This window comes from Schistocerca americana, chromosome 1 (assembly GCF_021461395.2).
Source record: "Schistocerca americana isolate TAMUIC-IGC-003095 chromosome 1, iqSchAmer2.1, whole genome shotgun sequence".
NCBI lineage: Eukaryota > Metazoa > Arthropoda > Insecta > Orthoptera > Acrididae > Schistocerca > Schistocerca americana.
The window spans coordinates 425,869,311-425,891,354 of NC_060119.1; the positions used below are offsets into that span (position 1 = coordinate 425,869,311).

Below are 22,044 nucleotides of genomic sequence, written 5' to 3' on the forward strand. Positions count from 1 at the left end.
AAACGTTGCTACGAGACGACGATGCTACTCGGCTGACAACCCGAGAAGACTTCATATATGAACTTCGCCGAGAAAGCCTGCACTTGCACCAAAAATAGATTGTCTATACTGTCACTTCACGATGTAGTTACGGCCGTGAAGAAAACGTCTGGTAATAAATTAGATGATTTGTTTGTGGCATGACTGTTACAAGTAGAGAAAAAAGAATTAACACGATGATGTGGGTACATATTCAGGTACCGATTATCAAAATATCTGTACCTATACCCTTAAGACCTTGCATAAAATTCTACAGTTGATAATACAAGGGAAGAACGAGGGTAAAAGAATAAAAAGGCGGAGGAAGAATACCTTGGTTAGTTAACACAAAGCAGCAGACTGTGTTACCGAGTGCAGATCAACCACCGTATACTGGAGTTTAAAGAATGAAGATGCATCGTGTGGTCACCAATATCATTAATGGATAGGCAGAAGACGAAAAGTTGGAACATAGGTGACAGGAGGTCTGAGAGTAAGGATCTCCATGATGCGCAACGTATTTCTTGCAATGTCTCCTGCTGGAGTTTATTGAGCATTTCTATAACAGTTATAACTAAGGAGGAACAAAGGAGTCTACCGTTTTGGCTGGCAGACCAAAGAGGTAGACTAAGTCGCCTCATTGGAAAATGTTTTCTTCTTTTGCGCTCAGTGACGCTTTTCCTCTTTGTGTGTCTCTCTGAGTGTAGGTGAGTCTAATATGATGTCTGTACGAGTATATCTTGGTGTAGTGTTTGTGTTGTATGATGATTAGAGAAAACAGAGCAACACGTGGCTGAGACATGGCCCAATCCTCTGGAATAGCAGCAGCGTGTCCGGCAAAGTTAACGTCCCCAACCGTGACCACCACAACAATGTCACGTGGCCTCACTCCATGGAGCACTGTGGAAAGATCTGGAATATAATGCATGACATTGGCGCAAAGTCTGGTGATTAGGAAGTTGAGCCGCCATCTCTCCTACCCTTGTCGGCTGCCGGCTGGTGTGACCGAGCGCTTCTGGGCGCTTCAGTCTTGGGCCTGCCTCGGGCATGGATGTGTGTGATGTCTTTAGGTTAGTTAGGTTTAAGTAGTTCTAAGTTCTAGGGGACTGATGACCTCAGATGTTAAGTCCCATAGTGCTCAGAAACATTTGAACCATTGCCGGCCAATTGGAAACAGCCGTTGGAAATTCCTGTAATTCTTAATGATTAAAGTTCAAAGTTCTCTTGGTAGTCTTTTCCAGTATCAAATTCCTTTGATTTATCTAAGAATGTACGTATTCATTCTCGTCTAGCGCTGTAAGCGAGACTTTTGTAAATTCTGCTTTGGCCGCCTCTGTTCTGCTGGGGAAATCGAACTTAACCTGAGTGAGAAGATAATATATATCCAAGTAATTCATTCATTTTGTCGGTGTTTCATAATGGATTCTGTTATTTTTGACAATGGTGTCAACAAAGAAAAAGACACGCAGTTTCTTATATCTTGTGTATCGCTCTTCTTCAATAGAGGGCTCATTCTTGCCTGTTTCTGATACTCCAGAAAGTTACTCGATCTCAAACAATTATCTATTAGTCTCTGTTAAATATCATGGACAGGGGACATCAGCTAGTCAAGTAATTATCAATGAAATTCGACAACAGCCATGCAATTGAGATGTTATTTTACTTTATTTTGACTGCCAGTTTCGAATTCCACTATGTCATTTTCAGGTCCCATATGCAGCTCTGGAAAATAATTGATATTGTCCTACAGTGCCATATACTCCTGGATGTCGTGGAATTCAAAACCGCATCCCTAATACTACATTCGAACACTTGATTGCAGTCTTGGAATGAAGCACTTGGCATATGGTTTTGAATTCACGATATGCAGGAGTATATAGCACTGTAGGACAATATCGTTTATTTTCGAGAGATGCATATGGGGTCTAAAGATGGCGTAGTGGAATGCCGAAACTGGTAGTCAAAGTAAAAGAAAATAACAGCTCAATTACACGGCTGTTGGCGAATTTCACTGATAATTATTTGTTATGTATGTTAACGACCACACATTCCTTAAGTACACACAGTGTCCTGCTGCCTCGTTCTCTTTTATTTCTTATACTGTTTCCCTGACATAACCTCTGCGGTTGGTAGCAGCATCTTTATGCTTCTCGCTTGATTTTCTAGTAGGTCTACATTTGATCATAGAAATTTTTACTGTAGTGTCTCATTAATATAGGCCAAATAAGCATGAACAAAATTGTTAGTTTCTGTATATTGTTCATCGAATACGCCTGTCATATCGGTAATTTACTGTGACTATTTCTATCTCTGCTTCTTATTTTTCAACATTCCGGACTTTTCTTTTATTCTAAACATTAAGCCTTGTTCTCTCATATGCTGCCTTGCCTGCGGTAACTTCAATAGTCCGTAAATCTGTTTGTAGATCACTATGTGATTTTCTTGTGAAAATGAGATATTTCATGACTCGGGAGGACATTTATATTCCTGCTGCTTCTAAACATGCTGTTTTATTGGTCATTGCTACTGATGTGGATGCGCAGGTACTTTATTTTCAATATTATACAGAACTTGCAGAATAAAGTATCTACATTGTTTTCAGGTACACACTAAATTCCAGCTTAAGTTTAACAGTACCCTTAAAAGTCGTTAAATGTTGGTTTTCATTCAGGCCTTTTGTAAGCCTACAATCTGATGGAGCTATGTGTCGCAGCTTTTACTTCTATTAACCAACAGAAATGATCAGAGACTCTATGATCATGGAGTGAACACTGCTGTGAGCCGGCCGCGGTGGCCGAGCGGTACTAGGCACTTCAGTTCGGAACCGCGCGACTGCTACGGTCGCAGGTTCGAATTCTGCCTCGGGCATAGACGTGTGTGATGTCCTTAGGTTAGTTAGGTTTAAGTAGTTCTAAGAACTAAGGGACTGATGACCTCAGATGTTAAGTTCCATAGTGCTCAGAGCCATTTGAACCATTTGAATGCTGTGATTTCTGCCTACATTTGTGATCGATTCTTACAGGGAATATCAAAATGATTCCACATCTTCAGATTTCCTGAAGACTTTTGACACCATTCCTCACAAGCGATTTCTAGTCTGCGTTGGTACGAAGTAACCTCTCAGTTGGCGACTGGATTCATTGTTTCCTGTCAGAAAAGTCGCAGTAGTCGACGGTAAGTCGTTGAGTAAAACAGAAGCAATATCTGGCGTTCCCCAAGGAAGTATTATTGGCTCTCTGCTGTTCTTGATCTACATAAACGAATTAGAAGACAATCTAAGCAGTCCTGTTAGATTGTCTGAAGATGATTCCACTATTAACCGTGTTCTTAAGTCATCGGATGATCGAAACAAGTTTCTCAATGATTTAGACAAGAAATCTGTATAGTGCGTAAATTTGCAGTTGACTTTAAATAATGAAAAGTGTCAATTCGTCTTCATTAGTACCAATGTGAAACAGCTAAATTTCAGGGACACGTTAAAACACCGAAACCTAAAGGATGCAAGTCAACTAAACAGTTATGGACAATAGTTACGAATAACGTAAAATGGAACGATCACGTAGATAGTGTTGTAGGAAAAGCAAATCAAAGACTGCGAATTATTGGCAGAATATTTTTAAAAAAGTGCAGCAGATCTACCACAGACTGCTTACACTACGCTTGTTCACCCTCTTCCAGAGTACTGCTGTGCAATGTGGAATGGGCACTAGATAGGACTGACGGAGTACAAAGAAGGGTAGCTCATGTTCTGTTTTCGCGAAATAGAGGAGAGAGTGCCACGGATATGATACGCGAAATGGGATGGCAGTCATTAAAATTAAAGAGGTTTTCATTGCAGCAGAGTCTTCCCATGAAGTTTAAGCCATAAGCTTTGTCCTCAGAGTGTGAAAATGTTTTGTCGGCGCCCACCTACATACGAATAAATTATCAGAACAATAAAATTAGTGATAACAGAGCTCGCAAATGAAGGTTTAAGTGTTCCTTTTTCCCGCGCGCTGTTCGATAGTAGAACGGTAGGGAAACAGCTTGAAAGTGGTTCGATAAACCCTCTGCTAGGCACTTAATTGTACATTGCAGAGCAATCATACAGGTCAAGATGTAAATGTAGGTTACACATGCTCAGGTTTTTGTTACCCTTGTTGATATGCCAAAACTCAAGAATGTTGATGATAAATAGTTCGTTCTTCATTAACATTGTGTTTTACATGAGGAGGAAAATGCTAACACCCAGTATGTGCTGCTCTCATGTTGCAGATATATACGGCACGCGCCGCTGCTGCGTCACCTGGCGGACGACTTGTTCAGTAGGACGCTGCCCAGCCTGCGTACACTGTGAGTACACGGCGCGGTGCGGCGGCTTAGCTCTTTGTGTGTGTGTGTGTGTGTGTGTGTGTGTGTGTGTGTGTGTGTGTGCGTGCGTGCTTGTGTGTGTGCGTGCGCGCTCCTATGTTAAGTGATAGACTAATCTGTCTTCACATCTAGCATACTAACTGCACAAAATTACTTTACCAAGGCCCCCATGTTGATCTAACATTAAGAATTACACGGGAAAACAGAAAATTATTTTCTATCACTTTTTATTTTGTAATAGGTTACTTAATCTGACGTCTGTTTTAGCGGCAGTGGTCGAAATTTCTCTGTATCACGTTAAGGTCCGTAACTGGGCCACAGGAAAATTATAGTCGTTCAAATGGAATGAAAAGAAATTAATTTTTCAGTATTAACAGGAGTTTACTGAAGGACAAAAATGAACACCTCTGTTTATTATATAGGTATTACGTGCCCATTTGATTATATTTCCTTTCTTTCTTCTTTTTAAAGCATTCAGATAAGCTTTCTGTCCAACGAACTGCCTCTTTTCTGTCCAATGAACTGGCTGTTGTACGTGTCGTTTTAATTTTATTGTTTTCTGCAAAGAATACTTTTTGACCCCCTGAGATCTTAATTCAGAGTATTATACCGAAGCATTTCAACTAACGGAAATATCTGAAATATGTTAACGTACTGTTTCCCACTTCCCCAAGTCGTCAGTTATTCTGATGAGAAAAGCGCGTGGAACTGAATAATTTAGGTTTTTCCATTTTAAGATATAATCAAAACGCACACTCGAGATCTTCGGATAATAATAGCAGACCAGTAGAACACCCTTAATGGCTTCTCCTCATAAAGACGATATAGCGTCAGTATTTCTATTATTAGAGGGCCTTTGTCTATATGTCTGTACATCGTTTCTTAAATGGTAACTGAACCAGACGAGTGATGAACCGATTATTCCAACTGCTTTTGGTAAGTCGTAGAAATAGCATACTTTACCTAATTTCCATTATCACACAGGTGTATGAAAACCCTTGAGTACGTAACTTTCGTAAAAGCTTTTAAACATAACGTAACCAGTAAGACTGGTCAGCAATTATCCACATCTCTGGAGTCAGATTTGTTATAAAGGGTGCCATTGACAAGTTTATGTCAGTCTGCAAAATACCTAGAATTGACCATGGACTAGCCATGTGACCGAGAACATTAAGTACAGTTCTTATAGATATCATCATCTCCATACATACTTCTGACTTTGAATACATTAATGATTCTCTTAATTTCTGTGGGGAGTGTGTGAGAGATTTTCGTTTAATGAAATATCATCTACTTTGCCACTTCAGCGTGCAGCTTTGCTTTATCTTCTTACAACAGTTTGCTCACATATTTTTAAAAAGTAATTATTAACTGTGTGTTCATTTGAACTATTTGTTTATAATGCTCCTATTCTCTTTAATGGAAGTATTGTTGTCTTTTATCATTTCTTTCTGGGTGCATTAATAGTATTCCATATTATGTTCATTTTATTGTTTAAACTGTCAATCTCTGTCAGAATATGAATATTTCTGGATTTCTGTAATAGACCTTTCCTAAAATATTACAGAAGTACCTTCTCTTTTTCATTCTAAAGATACACTGATGTCTGCATTGGAAAAAAATTCTTGGCAAACTTTCTTAGAACGAGACAGGCATTAAAGGGAAAGAAAGAGTTATAAGAGCACCGTAACGGAAACTTCAGTCATTGAAATTATCAACTATATGTATTAGAAAGTGATAACGGTAGTTTATATAGAGATGGAAAGACAGGAAATTAGGTTAGATAATCACATTTCATCAATTGCAAATGACAGATAGCTCAGTGCATATCAAAGCGACAGAAAGACAGCATCTAACGACAGCACAGACTACTGACAGTGAAAACAATGACATTACACAAATATAAGGTTTGTAATTCAAGGGGCAACCAACCACAAATATTGTTCAAGTAGTTTATTTTACTCAAAAAAGTATCTTTAGTTCATACTTGTGCCTGGTCTGTCAGCTTGTTACCATTGGTAAGATGGAAGAGCCTGTCAAATGAGAATGAGCCTAATGAAAAAGAAGTAAATAAACTGTTTATTATTTCAAAATTGATATCCATGGTTGTTAATAGATTATCGCATTGTGTCACAAATCGGTGAATGCCTTCGTGTGAAAATGGTTGCGCTGGCCTAAGAAACCATGATTGTACACCGGCATGCTCTTCTTCTTCCGAATCATATAGACGGCCACAAATATACCAGGTGATCAAAAAGTCACTGTAAATTTGAAAACTTAATAAACCACGGAATACTGTAGATAGAGAGGTTAAAATGGATACACATGCTTGGAAAGTATTGCTAGACGCGTGAAAGATCTCTTGCGCGCGTCGTTTGGTGGTGATGGTGTGCTCAGCCGCCACTTTCGTCATGCTTGGCCGCCCAGGTCCCCAGACCTCAGTCCGTGCGATTATTGGCTTTGGGGTTACCTGAAGTCGCAAGTGCATCGTGCTCGATCGACATCTCTAGGCATGCTGAAAGACAACATCCGTTGCCGATGCCTCATCATAATTCCGGACATGTTTTACAGTGCTGTTCACAACATTATTCCTCGACTACAGCAATTGTTGAGGAATGATGGTGGACGTATTGAGCATTTCCTGTAAAGAACATCATCTTTGCTTTGTCTTACTTTGTTATGCTAATTATTGCTATTCTGATCCGATGAAGCGCCATCTGTCGGAAATTTTTAGAACGTTCGTATTTTTTTGGTTCTAATAAAACCCCATGTCATTCCAAGCATGTGTGTCAAGTTGTACCTCTCTATCTACATTATTCCGTGATTTATTCAGTTTTCAAATTTATACTGCCTTTTTGATCACCCGGTATTTCTTCAGGGCTCCAAATATGTGGAAATCGCGGAGGGAGAGATCGGGACTGTATGGAGGATATATGAGACGTTCCCAGTGAAACTTGTATAACGTTTTCGATACAATCTTGACAACATGTGGGCAGGCATTAACCTGCAACCTGATGATGCCATCCGTCAACGTCCGTGGGCGTTTAGACTTGATGGAACGCTTCGATTTTTGCAGAGTGTCTATACGCCACCGTGGGTTATTGTCACGCTGTGTTCCAGAAACTTAAAGAGCAGCGGGGCCTTGCGGCCAAAGAAACTTGTCATCATGACTTTACTGGAGCTGGCGCGCTTATTGTTTTGACTACGCTGAGCACGTTTCTACAGGAAGCCCTTACACATCCTCCATGTAGCCACAATTTCTCCCCACACGATTTCGGTATACACTGACGGGAAAAGAAGCACAGCACAAAAAAAAGTAATGTAGAGTAACTAAATTTCGGGAATACATTTGTCTAGGTAACATTCCAAGATCACAGGTTAACGCAAATACGAGATAAGGCATTTCAAATGTAAAATTCAGATACATTAATTACCAATGTAACCACCAGAATGTTGAATGCAAGCATGCAAACTCTGACGAAGCACTGAAGTGATTGTGCTGGGGTTTACAGACATTCGTAATGATATTCCAAAGAGAAAGTTCCAGACTTTTACTACACACGAATATTTAAACAAAAAGTTCTTTTAAGAGGTCAGTCTTTAATTAGCCTTACAAGAGAATCGATAGAACAATGTTATCACAAAAAATTTTTAACAGAACTTTCAAGGTGAATGGGCAAGAAAATTTTTAATTTAAACTTTCATTGCCTTTTATCTTTAAGAAACAACTAACATTAAGACAGCAGCTAATAAAGCAGCATGACATTAGCGTACTTGGAATCAACCAAACCAACTTTAAAATTATGAACTCGGTCCAAACTGACATTAGTCACTTTGTCATAGCACTCAGGCGCCATACTACCATCTATACACTTCAGAGTCATTTCAAAAGCAGAATGAAAGAATTTATCGAAAAAACTTCGCAGTGAGTATGACATCAAACAAACTAGCTACTACTGGCGCCTGGGGCCACTACCCTCTTGAAAAAGTTTAGTATGAGGAATATGGACCTTAAAAATTCCCTTGGTCTGTAGGTTTTTAATGAGCAAAATGACAGGTGTTAGAAAGCGAAGGATCTGGACAGGGCCCAGAAATCTGGGTAAAAGTTTTCCCAACAGCCAATCTACCGCCCTACTCATTGCTGCCAAATTTCAAGCCCAAACCTTGTCACCCGACCTTGATGAGATAGGTCGTTTCCCAGCATTATAGCGACACTTTATCTTCTCGAGTGCTACCTTAAGATTTCTCTTGGTACGCTTCCAATTCGCCCGCATTTGCGTAGCGTCAACTTTCTCCGGCAGTAGGTCACCCAGCGCCCACAAATTAGATAAGCGAGAACTGAGGTACAATGGTAGCATCAGCGCCATCGGAGTCTGCTTATGAGCCTCATGTACCGCTGTATTAAAAGCGCACCCCGGCCAGAGCAGTGAGCTGTTCCACAGGGTATGGTCTGCGTGATCGAAGGCGAAAAGGGCCGCCCGCAAATTTCGGTTTACTGTCTCAGCAAATGAAGGATTAGGGTAGTTCATCGTTGTAGTATTGTGACTAATTCCAGCCCTAAACAGAATTTGGGGAAGGCTGCTGAAGTCAAGTTAGGAGCACTGTCCGCAACTAATACGTTGTGTGGCCCAAGTATCCCAAATACTGGCTGAAAAGGTCTGATATGGGTTGTTGTAATACCTGGCGGGATTAAACAACAAAAACGCAAATATGCATCCACTCGTACAGGCATGTAGCGTTCCTATCTCACTACCGCGGTAATGGCCCCACATAAACTCTGAACATTCCCTTCATAGGCTTATAATTCACTACATCAGATGCCAGGGACCATTGGCGCGTATTCAATGCCGGTTTGTTAATGGCGCACATCTTACAATTTGCCACCAGACCCCTTAGGTCTTTATTCATAGACTTCAAATAAAATGCTCCCTTTTATTCATTTTGGTCTTGAAAACAACCAGATGACCGCCCACGGGCTTTCGTGAAAGTATTTAAAAACCAGAGGCACCAAATCCTTGGGCAAGACAATTTAGTGTCCGCTCTCTTGTACCGTGCGACACAGAATGTCTCTTTTCAGACAATATGGCTTCATTGATTCGTCTTTCCTAAGTCCCTCTTTCAGTTCTGACAACTCCGACTCTGTATCCTGTTGCCTGCCATTGTCTTTAAAGGAAAGCGGACACACACTTAAAATCGGACAAATTACGTGATCTAAGCCATTCGATTCATCTGATCCACCTACTTCCTCAATCGGAAGCCGATTTTGCTCATCTCCGAACATTCTACTTAGACTGTCCGCAACGATATTCTCCGTTGCCTCGTATGTGCCTTACTTTGAACTGGAACGCCGAAGTTCTCACTGCTCATCTAGCGACGCGCCCGGTGCTGCTCAAATTTGCCAACACCCAGCTAAGGGCCTCGTTATCAGTTTCTGACACAAATGGACGCCGTTTGAGATATATTCTGAATTTTTAAAATACAGATAAAACCAGCAGGGTCTCCAGCTCATACACGGAGTATTTCGTCTGTAGCAGGAAGAGGGCACGTAAAGCGTACGCAGTAGCGCGGCACCTCCGCCCAATCCTGCTCCTGGAAAATGTCAGCTACGACACGTGACATCGAGGTATCAGTCTGCACTATAAACTCCTTACTAAAGTCAGGCCTTGCCAGCACTGGAGCGCTCACCATGGCGACTTTCAATGCCTTAAATGTGGCTTTTTGAGCTGGGCCTCACTCGAATTTTCTCCCTTTCGTAGTGATATCATTTATGGGAGCCGCTGACTGGGCAAAGTTAGGTATGAATTTCCTACAAAAGGTTTGGCAGCCTAATATAACTCGCCACCCATTTCGTATTCTTCGGAAGACGAAACGAGTGGATGACCGCTGTACGGCTTCGATTTACCTTGACACCCTGGCAGGAAACCAAGTAACTTCACTTTGGCCGGCTTAACAGCGTACCCAGCGTTCCTAAGACCATCCAAAACCTCTCTAATCATGATGTTCTCTCTAAAGACCATCAAGGTAAGGATAAATACATCTAAATTTTAACCCGGAAACAACATTTTCCAAAATTCGGGAAAGGACTTCGGTGCCTGTGGAAAGCCGAAAGGGCTCTGTGTTGTACTCATGAAGATTCCAGTCGATAATGAAAGCTGGCACGGGTTTTGATTCTTCGGCTAGTGGAATCTCATAGTAGGCTTGATTTAGGTAGAGAGTGTAAAACTCTTGGCTTTCTTAAACAAGCCAAAACACGCGTGCAGTTCAGGTAATGGTTCTGAGTGCGAAACTACCTTCTCATTCAAAGCTCTACAATCCACTACTGGGTGTACCCTGTCCTGCCCCTTGGATGCAAATAATATGGGAGATGCATTGGTTGATCTAGACGTCCAAGCAACAGCATCTCCTCAGAATTAGGTACTCGGCATCTCTCTCCCGCGTCAGCAACCTGGGGAAACTTACATAAGGCAGCGTGTGCCGATGTTCGTTAAACCCAAAGAACTCCCCAAATCTAACAGCGCACAAACTGGTTCACCATTAAAACTAGAACATACAAAAGGACACTTGAAGATGAGGTGACCACGATCTTTCTACACAACGTCGGAAGTCGAGGCGAGGCCCCGTTCCCCTTATGTAATTAAACAGAGATGCTCCTTGGCTGCAGACATTTCCTCGCAAAGTGCCCTTTAACGTAGCTGCTATAACACCACACATCAAACAATCGTGATTTACTCACTGACGCCTACCTCTCGGGTGGCCGTCGAAGTTTTCCTCATAGCTCGAGCGCTATTGGCGTGGCGCATGCCGCCCACCTCCGAGATTAACTTATCCAGCTACCGAAAGTTCCTCGGTCTTTCGCTAAAAGCGACTCTAGACCTATTGTCAGGCCGAAGCCCTTCCAGATCTTACGGACTATTTCGTGTTCTGAAAATCTAAACACAACTTTCTGAAGGCATCCCTGTCCCTTTTTTCCCGTAATTCGCCATGGCGCTGCGCACCAATGTAATTTTTTTCTATTAACAGAGGACGAGCACATGCAGACAAATAGTCTGTACAAATTTTTCGTGCAAACTCGGAAAGTGACAGGCACCACGCTTCTCGTCCTTCAAGGTTTACTCCAAACGACCCTTAACCATAGAACACAATTTTTGATATAGTTGCACGTCACTTACACCAAACATCTCCCCGCGGTTCTGCAATTCTAACAAAAAGTACAGCCACCGCTCAACATTCTCGCTACATACTATTGACAATACTGTCCTTTGCGCAACATTCCTTCCGGAATGTGGTACACTACTGGTCATTAAAGTTGCTACACGACGAAGATGACGTGCTACAGACGCGAAATTTAACCGACACGAACAAGATGCTGTGTTATGCAAATTATTAGCTTTTCAGAGCATTCACACAAAGTTGGCGTCGGTGGCGACACATACAACGTGCTGACATGAGCAATTTTCCAAGCGATTTTTTATACACCAACAGCAGTTGACCGGCGTTGCCTGGTGAAACGTTGTTGTGATGCCTCGTGTAAGGAGGAGAAATGAGTACCATCACGTTTTCGACTTTGATAAAGATCGGATTGTAGCCTATGGCGATTGCGGTTTATCGTATCGCGACATTGCTGCTCGCGTTGGTCGAGATCCAATAACTGTTATAAGAATATGGAATCGGTAGGTTCAGGAGGGTAATACGGGACTCCGTGCTGGATCCCAACGGCCTCGTTTCATTAGCAGTCGAGATGACAGGCATCTTATCCGCATGGTTGTAACGGATCGAGCACCCACGTCTCGATCCCTGAGTCAACAGATGGGGACGCTTGCAAGACAATAACCATCTGCACGAACAGTTCGACGATGCTTGCAGCAGCATGGACTATCAGCTCGGAGACAATGTCTGCGGTTACCCTTGACGCAGCATCTCAGACAGGAGCGCCTGTGATGGTGTACTCAACGACGTACCTGGGTGCACGAATGGCGAAACGTCATTTTTTCGGATTAATCCAGGTTCTCTTTACAGCATCATGATGGTCGCATCCGTGTTTGGCGACATCGTGGTGAGCGCACATTGGAAGCATGTATTCGTGATGGTATTGGGGTGCCATTGGTCACACTTCTGGCTCACCTCTTGTTCGCATTGACGGCACTTTGAACAATGGACGTTACATTTCAGATGTGTTACGACCCGTGGTTCTACCCTTCATTCGATCCCTGCGAAACCCTACATTTCAGCAGGGTAGTGCACGACCGCATGTTGCAGGTCCTGTACAAGCCTTTCTGGATACAGAAAATGTTCGACTGCTGCCCTGGCCACCACATTCTCCAGATCTCTCACCAATAGAAAACGTCTGGTCAATGGTGGCCGAGCAAATGACTCTTCACAATACGTCAGTCACTACTCTTGATGAACTGTGGTATCGTTTAGAAGCTGCGTGGGCAGCTGTACCTGTACACTCCATCCAAGGTCTGTTTGACTCAATGCCCAGGCGTATCAAGGCCGTTATTACGGCCAGAAGTGGATGTTCTGGGTACTGATTTCTCAGGATCTATGCACCCAAATTGCGTGAAAATGTAATCACATGTCATTTCTAGTATAATATATTTGTCCAATGAATACCCGTTTACCATCTACATTTCTTCTTGGTGTAGCATTTTTAGTGGCCAGTAGTGTAATTTAGTAAACAACTGAGAAAAGTAAGCACAGGATTCCTTGCTGATACAGTCATTACCCCCGGCTCTGTCGGCACAGTTCCTCTAACTGCCTCAGCATCACTGTCACAACTAATTGGCCCCTGTATTCTCGCAACTATTTCATTCACTGAGTCCTGCAACTGTTCACAGTGCACAGCAGTGGGTATGACGCTGTGCAAATCCTGGACTCTGTTAGCATAGTGCACCACACGTCCTGTAATTCCACAAATCTGCGAGCATGAGGGCTCTCCAGTCTCAAAAGTACACTAACAAGCTAAGCTCTGTTTACACGCACTGAATGCTGGCGACGGCGTCCCTCCCCTGGGGTGGCTGCATATCCCGCGGGCCGACTTGCCGATTGACTGCCTCCTTCAGCCGCCGCGCTAACTCAGCCGCAATCCCGGAAGCGTCACCACCTCTAATAGACAACTCGTCGGCAAGTGCCTCTTTCCGCAATTCACCTACACCGGGCACCTCCCTCTGAGCCATGTTCAAACACAATACCAACACTAGTGTCCGAAAAGCCAAGAAGATTCCACCAGCAGATAAATAAAAAACGAACACACTGACGCAAGTGAATAAGACACGCTATACTGGCACTGAACACTACGAGAGGGCGGTGCGTGCAATGATCAAACGCGCAACGCTGCGGACGCACCAGGTACCGCGTTATTAGTTGTGGATGTTGCTAGCTGCGCACCGGTTGGTCACCACCAGAGCCAGTGGCAGCCAATTTGTTATGGCTTACGGAGTTCCGTCTATGTCTGCAACACTGTTAGCATGTCTCGAAAGCGTGTACGTGAACCTTTCGTGCAATTGACGGAGTTTGAGCGAGGGCGTGCAGTGAGTCTGCGGGAGGCCGGATGCACGTAACAGCAGAATTGCGCAACACATGGGGCGTGAGGTCTCCACAGTGCACCGATGTTGTCACCAGTGGTCAGCAGACCTTGCACAGGCCCGTCGACCTGGGCCCGGACAGCGGCGACGTACAGATGCACGCCAAGACCGTCGTATCCTACGAAGTGCCGTACTGGACTGTACCGTCACTTCATAACAACTTAGGGACACCGATGCTTCAGGGATACCAGCGAGAACCATTCGCAAGCGTTTCCATGAAGGAGAGCGACGGTCGTAAGTACCGTTAGGGCGTCTTCCGCTCACGCCGCAACATCGTTCATCCCGCCTCCAGTGTTGTCGCGATGGGCGTTTATAGAAAGACGAATGGAGACGTAATATCTTCAGTGATGAGAGTCGCTTCTGTCTTGGTGCCAATGATTGTGTACGCGTGTGGGGCGTAGTGAATGTGAGCGCCAAAATCAGGAGTGTATACGTCAAAGGCATAAAGTGCCAACACCCGGCATCATGTTGTGGGAAACTATATCCTACAATGGCCGTACTCCTCTGGTGATCGTCGAGGGAACAATGAACAGTGCACGGTACATTCGAACCTTCATCCAATCCATCATGTTACCGTTCATGGACCAACAAGTTTTTGTGTTTTTCCCACAGAACAGTGCACGTCCACACGTATCCCGTGCCACCCAGTATGTTCTTGAAGGTGTACGTCAGCTACCATGACCAGCAAGATCCCCGAGTCTGTCCCCCATTTACCATGCATGGGAGCGGATGAAACGCCATCTTGCGCGGTCTGTGCTTCCGGAATGAACTCTGGCCCATCTGAGACACCGGTGGAAAGTGCATGGCAGGCTATTCCGCAAGACTACATTTAGCAATTATACGATCGTCTCCACGGGAGAGTAGCAGCCTGCATTGCTGCAACAGGAGGTTATACACGGTACTAATGCTGACATTGTGCACGCTCTGTTGACTGAACTCACGTACGTATGGCTCTGTGCGATCATGTGTTGTACACGTCCTCAAGATTGTGTCAGTAAAATTTCCCCCTCCTGGGGCGACGAATTCATGGTGTTCGTTTTTCATTTTATAGGAGTGTACAAACCACAAAATTTTCCAATACAGTCTTTTAACGCTGCTGAATGCAATTACTCACACCACCCACGATCCTGCTCAACCACACTCTCCTCTCAAAGGTTGTGACTTAACGATGGTGGTGCTGGGATTTACAACCATACATAATGGCATTCCAATAAACAAAGTTTCATACTTTAATTACACACAAATATTAAAAAAAAAGATTCTTTCAAGAGGTGAAGCCTCAGTTAGCCTTACAAGAGAATCGATAAAACGATTTTATCAAGCAATTTTTTTACTTAACTTTTAAGTTGAATGAGCAGAGAAAATTTTGCTTTACTCTTTCATTCCCCTGTACCTTTAAGAAATAACTAATATTAAGACAGCAGCTAATGAAGTAGCATGGCATAGGCGTACTTGGAATCAATCAAAACAACTTTCAAATTATGTACTGGGTTCACCTTCCTGCGTTTAGAATAAACAACTTTAAAAGGGCCTACAGATAATCTTTATATCATAGGCAAGCCCATTTCTACACTGAATTGATAGCTCACACTTTGACATTACCTATATTCAGCCCTTCTTCGAAAATGTGAACGAGACTTCTTTCAATAGTAATCAAATGAATAACAGGACACACAGCACTCAACTGAATAGCACATAATCTAATAAATACGATTCTTGTTAAGGCAAACACGTCCATCCAAAATCAATGCCATAAAAACAATGCGCACCAATAACGTATTTCACTACAACATTTTAAGTTACTCAATCGTCCGAGCAGTGAATAGTCCTTCACAAGCTGTAACGGGCAATCGAATCCACATAGGGTAAACAGTTCCAAACGGCCATCTCGACCAACATCACCTTCTTTGTGGTTGTTTAACGCCACTCAGAGCCCACAGTTCTGAAAATGTAAGGATGCAGCAGTTACATTGGGCCCCTTTGTGCCTACTCGACCCAGCAACGGCTTGACTGACCATGTGCCCTGAACAGCCCAAATGATTACGAGGGAAAAGACTCCACCTCTCCTCATCAGCCGTCCACGTCGCAGCGAGAATTTTTCGTCGTCCGCCTCCGGACATTTCTGCCCGCATGCTGCCAGCAGCACGGGAACGAACAATCCCGGAGCGCCCTCTAACTCATTGCGGCTGCCGGAGGCGACACACAGCGGAAATTCAAAGTGGCGGCTGATGGCAACGGAATCTGTCACACAAAAGTGCATGGATTTTGCTGTACAGGTGCAGACGGGATGGAGTTCCATGCCTGTTACACATGGTCAGTCAATGCAGGGGCGATTAATGCTGCTGTCTTATGAAATCGCACCCCAGACCAAAACTTCTGGTGTAGCTACAGTGCGTCTAACATGCACACAGGTTGGATGCAGATCCTTAACCGGCCTTCTTCTAACCAACATAAGACCATCACTGGCTCAGAGGCAGAACCGGATTTCTTCAGAAAACACAACAGTACTCCATCCTATCCTCCAACGAGCAGTCACTTGACACCACTGATGTCGCAAATGGCTGTGGTATGATGTCAGTGGTACGCACACTACAGGGCCGCTGGCCCCGGAGTTTTCCTTGAAGTAAAACATTTGTAACAGTTCCTAGTATCACTGTGGTGCCAATTACTGCTCATATTGCTACCTGAGATGCTGTGCTATGCACCAGAGCCGCACTCTAAACACGATGTTCTTCCCTTTCGGTAGTGCCTTTCGCGGCCTGGAGTCTGGTGTTCTTGCGACCGTATATTCTCGTGACCACCGCTGCCAGTAAATATGTGCAGTGGTTACCCTCCTGCCAAGTTGTCCTGCAGTATCGCAGACGGAACATCTAGAATCCCGTGGTCCTGTCACACGATCAAGTTCACAGTTAGTGAGGTGTTGACAATGGCGTCTTTGTTGCCTAACATTCTTTACGAACATCAACTCACCAAGTCCAGTGTCAAAGGTAACAAACTCTAACGACCATTATAGCGTGTGTTTAAAACAAACGTGATCTGTATCCTCACGGTGGCGCTATTAACGCCACTCTTATGCGATTGACGCAAAATCTGAATCGACATCATCTTTCATATGTAGAAATACGCCAATCAACTTTCGTTTATGTCACATATTTCCTTCTTTGTGTTGCAATTTTTTCTTCTTTCAGTGTATTTTTAGCCTTGAGAAGAGACACTCGTGGCCGTTTATTTGCTCCGGATGTTGAGGGTCACTCCTGGGTACAACCATGGTTCCACAGGCAACAACAAACATTTTGACCATATTGTCTCGAAGTGGGATAAATTTATTTACAGTTATGACGATTACCCTTGAAATAATAAACAGTTCACAGACTTCTTTTCCCTTTGTCTCATTTTTATGTAATTGTCCCTTCTACTTTTCCTCTGTCACACCCAATGAAGCATAAGTTCACAGTTTTAACCTACGAGGCTTAAAGTTTTTAATGTTTCTCATACTTACTTTTCATCGAATCTTCCTGACGTTATTGTGTAAAGTCAATATAAACGAGTTTTACAATGACAAGTGAGCAATGAATAATTTGAATTTTAAAATTTAAATGGCGCAGGAAGCCGGCCGCGGTGGCCGAGCACTTCTGGACGCTTCAATCCAGAACCGCGTTGCTGCTACGGTGGCAGGTTCGAGTCCTGCCTCGGGCATGGATGTGTGTGATGTCCTTAGGTTAGTTAGGTTTAAGTAGTTCAAAGTCTAGGGGACTAATGACCTCAGATGTTAAGTCCCATAGTGCTTAGAGCCAAAATGGTGTAGGTGTTTGTCACAGTGTCCGATTACCGGCCTGTACAAGGAAAACGAGGTGGGTTCGCTCCTGACGGAGTATCGCTCAGCAGTTCTTTATTAGTTGTAAGACGAAACGTGATTTCATTTTTTAGCCTTTTACTTCTTTAGACTACAGCCAACTATTGTTGATGCATTTCGTAACGATACCGTCAATGGCTGGACCACTGAAAGGTCTCTTTCATTGTGTTTTATGTTGTAGGCGAATCGTGCACACTGGCCTCGAGGACATCCCGCGCCTGCACCGTCTCAGGACGAACTCCATCCTGCACATGGTGTGAGTAGACAATGCATCACTGGCTAATCTGTCTACCTGTTAATGGTTTATGAGCTTTTGTTGGATTGATGTCCAGGAACTTGCAAGAAACTTCAAAACTTCTTAAAATTTTCCAGACGTAAAGGGTATTCCATGAACTTTCGGGACTGAATCCGGATGACGCCGACTTCCTGCAACGATATATCGGCTAACAACCATTCAGCCATCATCAGGTGAGTGTCTTACGCTAGAGGCTGCTAATTCACATCACCAAGGTTACACCAAAAATTGGCACGGAGACTCATGCAGTAAGGCAGCCGCTACATAAGCGACATCTGTCGAGTTTCGAACACTCTTTGAATACTGCTCCGTCTATGGCACGCAGGCTTTTGCGTAACGGTAATACTACAGGCCCACTCTCTATGGAATGCAGTGTCGCGGAGCTAAAATTTTCATGTCAAATTAGTAAAATCATCTGTCATTTGGGTGTAGTTAGTTCTGAAATGTTTTCTTTCTCAAGATATGAAACAAATCCGTGGGTACCACGCATAACCACTTGAAAGCCGCAATCATAATTAATCATATCTGTGTACTTGCCAGTGTGGTAAGGTATGCTGTATATTTCGTCGTCCGCAGACTCATATGTCCTTCCCCGGACCGAGAAGAGCGCAAGTCTTAGTAGGCGACAGGAATATTACTCTGACATGATGTTCCCTTAAGGCAGTGCCTAATTTTGACGACAATTTGGCGGCATATGGCAGGAGCGCCCCGGACCTGAACCACCTCTCCTCCTCTTGATGCTTTGGGGGATCACGTTTTTTCTTCCTTAAAGCTTTGTTGTCCTACTGTGGGGAACATGCATTATATTTGAACACAGGCTGTAGGTGTTCCAGCTCCTTTACGAGGCTGTCTCCGTCACCACGTGCCCGGCGCACCGAAGGTCGAAAGGACGGTCATTGTTTGTGATCGGTGGTGGTAGCTGGACGCCTGAAAATAGATGTCTTTAAGTGTGGGTTTACAGTAAATGAAACCCCCAACGATCCATCCACTTCTGAAATCTGAATTTTAGCTCCATGAGCCCGCTTTTGAGCCGAGTGTACACATATAGTGTGCTTGCGCTCCCTAGGTGCAGGAATGTTGAAGAGGGCATGAAACTCGACAGAGGTCGCTCATGTAGCGGCTGCCTCTGCGAATTCGTCTCCGTGCCAATATTTGGTATAAAGTTAGCGATGTGGACTAGCGATCTCAAACTCAAAACACTCACCTGAAGATGGGTGAATGGTTGTCAGCTGAAATATCGTGGGAAGTAATCGACGTCATCAAGCTGCAATGCCTAAACGTTATGAGAAACTAAAAACTTTCTAAGATGTAAAAGTATGGCCTTTATTGTAATCCTGATTTCATTCTCTGTTCTCCAGCGCTTGTGGCCAACGCTCTTTATATAATACTCCCAGGGAACGTGGATACCGCGCTACTGTCGATGGGAGAAGCTTTATGCTGTTTTCACTACTGTAGACTCTGTTGAAGAAAGCAGTACTATCAGATTTCGCGCTATGGCCTCGATCACATGTGATTACTGTGCTGGCTATTAAAACTGTAGAAAAACAAATATTGGAAAATTATCTATTGTGCGTGTACGGTAAAGAAGGTGGGTAAACTAAACTCCGTTCGAACAGTCTTGAAGGTTCAACGGTGCCGACTGAATGCCGTGTCATCCTCAGCATGCAGGAATCACTGGATGCGGATATGGAGGTGCATGTGGTCAGCAGACTGCGCTCCTGGCCATTGTCTGTTAACGAGACTGGAGTCACTACTTATCATTCAGGCAGCTCTCCAATTTGCGTCACAAGTACTGAGTGCACCCCACTGAACAACAGCGGTCGGCAGACCCAGGCGGTCACCCATCCACGTTTTAGCCAAGTCCGACAGCGTTCAATAGCAGTGATCTGACGGGAGGAAAAGCAAGAATGGGTGGTATAGGACATGCACAGCTAGACATCACTTCAAATTGTGCTTTCGTGACATACAAGGGTGCAACACACTATGCTGCTCCAAAACAACTGCCGACTTCATCAAATCGTAGTGGCTGACGAGTGGTAACGTGACAGTCTTTCGGCAACCAACTACAAGATGTTTTCATTGGGTGAGAGTGGCTGTATCAAGGTAGGTCATTACAGTCCTGCGTTATCTTGTTAAAACATAACGCCAGAGAGAAAGCAAAGTTAGGGCACAGCCACTGGCCTTACAAGTCACAAATGTAGTGGCTGTTGTCAAAATTACCGTTTGTGCGGTTCTGTAATCGTTATATGTATCTAGTGCCATCCCATACTACCTCACCATGTGCCGACCCTATATGACAACGACGACTATATTTCGGCAACATATCTTCTCATCAGTCCGTCTGAACTCGGATACATACTTTGTGATGCTACTCACAGAACCGATATTCGTCTGGAAAGATGACATGGTACCTCTCCTGTGCCCACCACTATTTTCAGCGAGAGAATCACATTTGGAGAGCCTTTCTCTGCTGTCGTGTCAAGCGAAGCCGACACTTTGGTCGAGGTGGTGACTCTGACGCACCAGACGTCTTCACGCTCTTTACATGGACCCTGCAAACAAGAAGATTTCCCTGTTTCAAGATACGTGACGTGGCTGTATGATCCTGCTCAGCGAACCGAACACTATACTGCATATCTGCGAATACAAGTCGACTCCGAATGCAAGATGACCCATCATGGTGCAACACTGGATTACAGAAAACATGTACACAATTAACAGGCTTATTTTGTAAACTTACAAATAGCTACTTTTTCACTAACTGGAGGGGATGATAGAAGTACTGGCAAACAGAAAATAAAATCAGACTAGGACAGTCGTTATTCAGATATAAATGCCACTTAGTCCTCTTCATTGGAATTGTCCACTGCCACTCTCATAATTATCGTGCATTTCCTCCTATAGTAGACCGTTTCGCTCCCATCAAATGCATTTGTTGCACAACATATTTTAAAGCCATTCACAATTGAGGCATTGGATATGGACGTCCAAGCCGTGTGGATCCATTTCGCAATTAGAGATGCTGAAGGCTTTATTAGCTCCGCGTCGGTGATCAAGTCTTGACCACCTTGAAGTAACCAAATGTACAGTAGCTTCAGATGGTCTTTAAGTGGCTTATTCGCCACAATATTTAACACTTGTAGTTGCAAAGTCACGTCTCCGTGATTGACGACAAGATATGCGTTTAATTTCAGGATTTCTGCCATCACCACTGGTGCCAGTTGCCCCTTAAAGCATCAAGGATCAACACTCTACAGTTCTTTAGAAGAGCAACTGGCTTCGTGCTCCAGATTGTCCAGTGCTACTTTAAAACCAACTCGTTCGTCATCCATGCTTTTCCACTGCATCGAGATATGACACCAGGCAACAGCTTTCCTTTGGCGAAGTGTTACGGCTGACTATGGTGTAGCGTCACATCTTTGTTCCATCAGCAAGTGCACACAACATCGCTGGGATTTGCGATTTCTCATTGCCCTTTAGTGTGGACCAATACACCTTTTCCTTCAGCTATTGCAATGGATGGCATGACAAAACAAACAGGTGAGTCATCAGCGTTTCCGATTTGCCCCAAGAGGTAAGCATGTTCCTTTCCCAGTTTTAAAATGTGTCGCAGATACTCGACCAACTCCTCCACTCTAGATGCTGGAAGACGCTGAGCAAGGCATGCAGATGTCGCAACACAAGCCCATTGCATCGCATTATTCTCGTACACCATCTAGAACTACATTTAAATTGGACACCGTGATCCTGTGCCTGTTCATGTGCTTTATTTTCTATGACACAGCGGGGAACTGTCGATTCTTCTTAACGTATCTCGCGTACAGATGCCACTACTGTGATTTTCATGTTAAAAGTCCGTTCTGTGCACAACTGAAAGCCTTACTAATCGACTTTGCGTTTTTCAGACGTCCTTTGTCCTTCCGCGATCTTTTAACATTGGCTTC

The 22,044-nt window shown here is 43.8% G+C and overlaps 1 protein-coding gene across 1 annotated transcript in view; it reads left to right on the forward strand.

Annotated features, from left to right (window-relative positions):
• The window catches only part of LOC124557359 (follicle-stimulating hormone receptor-like), a 176,085-nt gene that overhangs the window by 6,146 nt on the left and 147,895 nt on the right, over window positions 1–22,044 (forward strand). Inside the window, exons 3-4 of the mRNA XM_047130897.1 lie at window positions 4,273–4,350; window positions 17,987–18,061. Coding sequence (XP_046986853.1) covers window positions 4,273–4,350; window positions 17,987–18,061 — 153 coding nt within the window. The remainder of the gene's footprint in view (window positions 1–4,272; window positions 4,351–17,986; window positions 18,062–22,044) is intronic.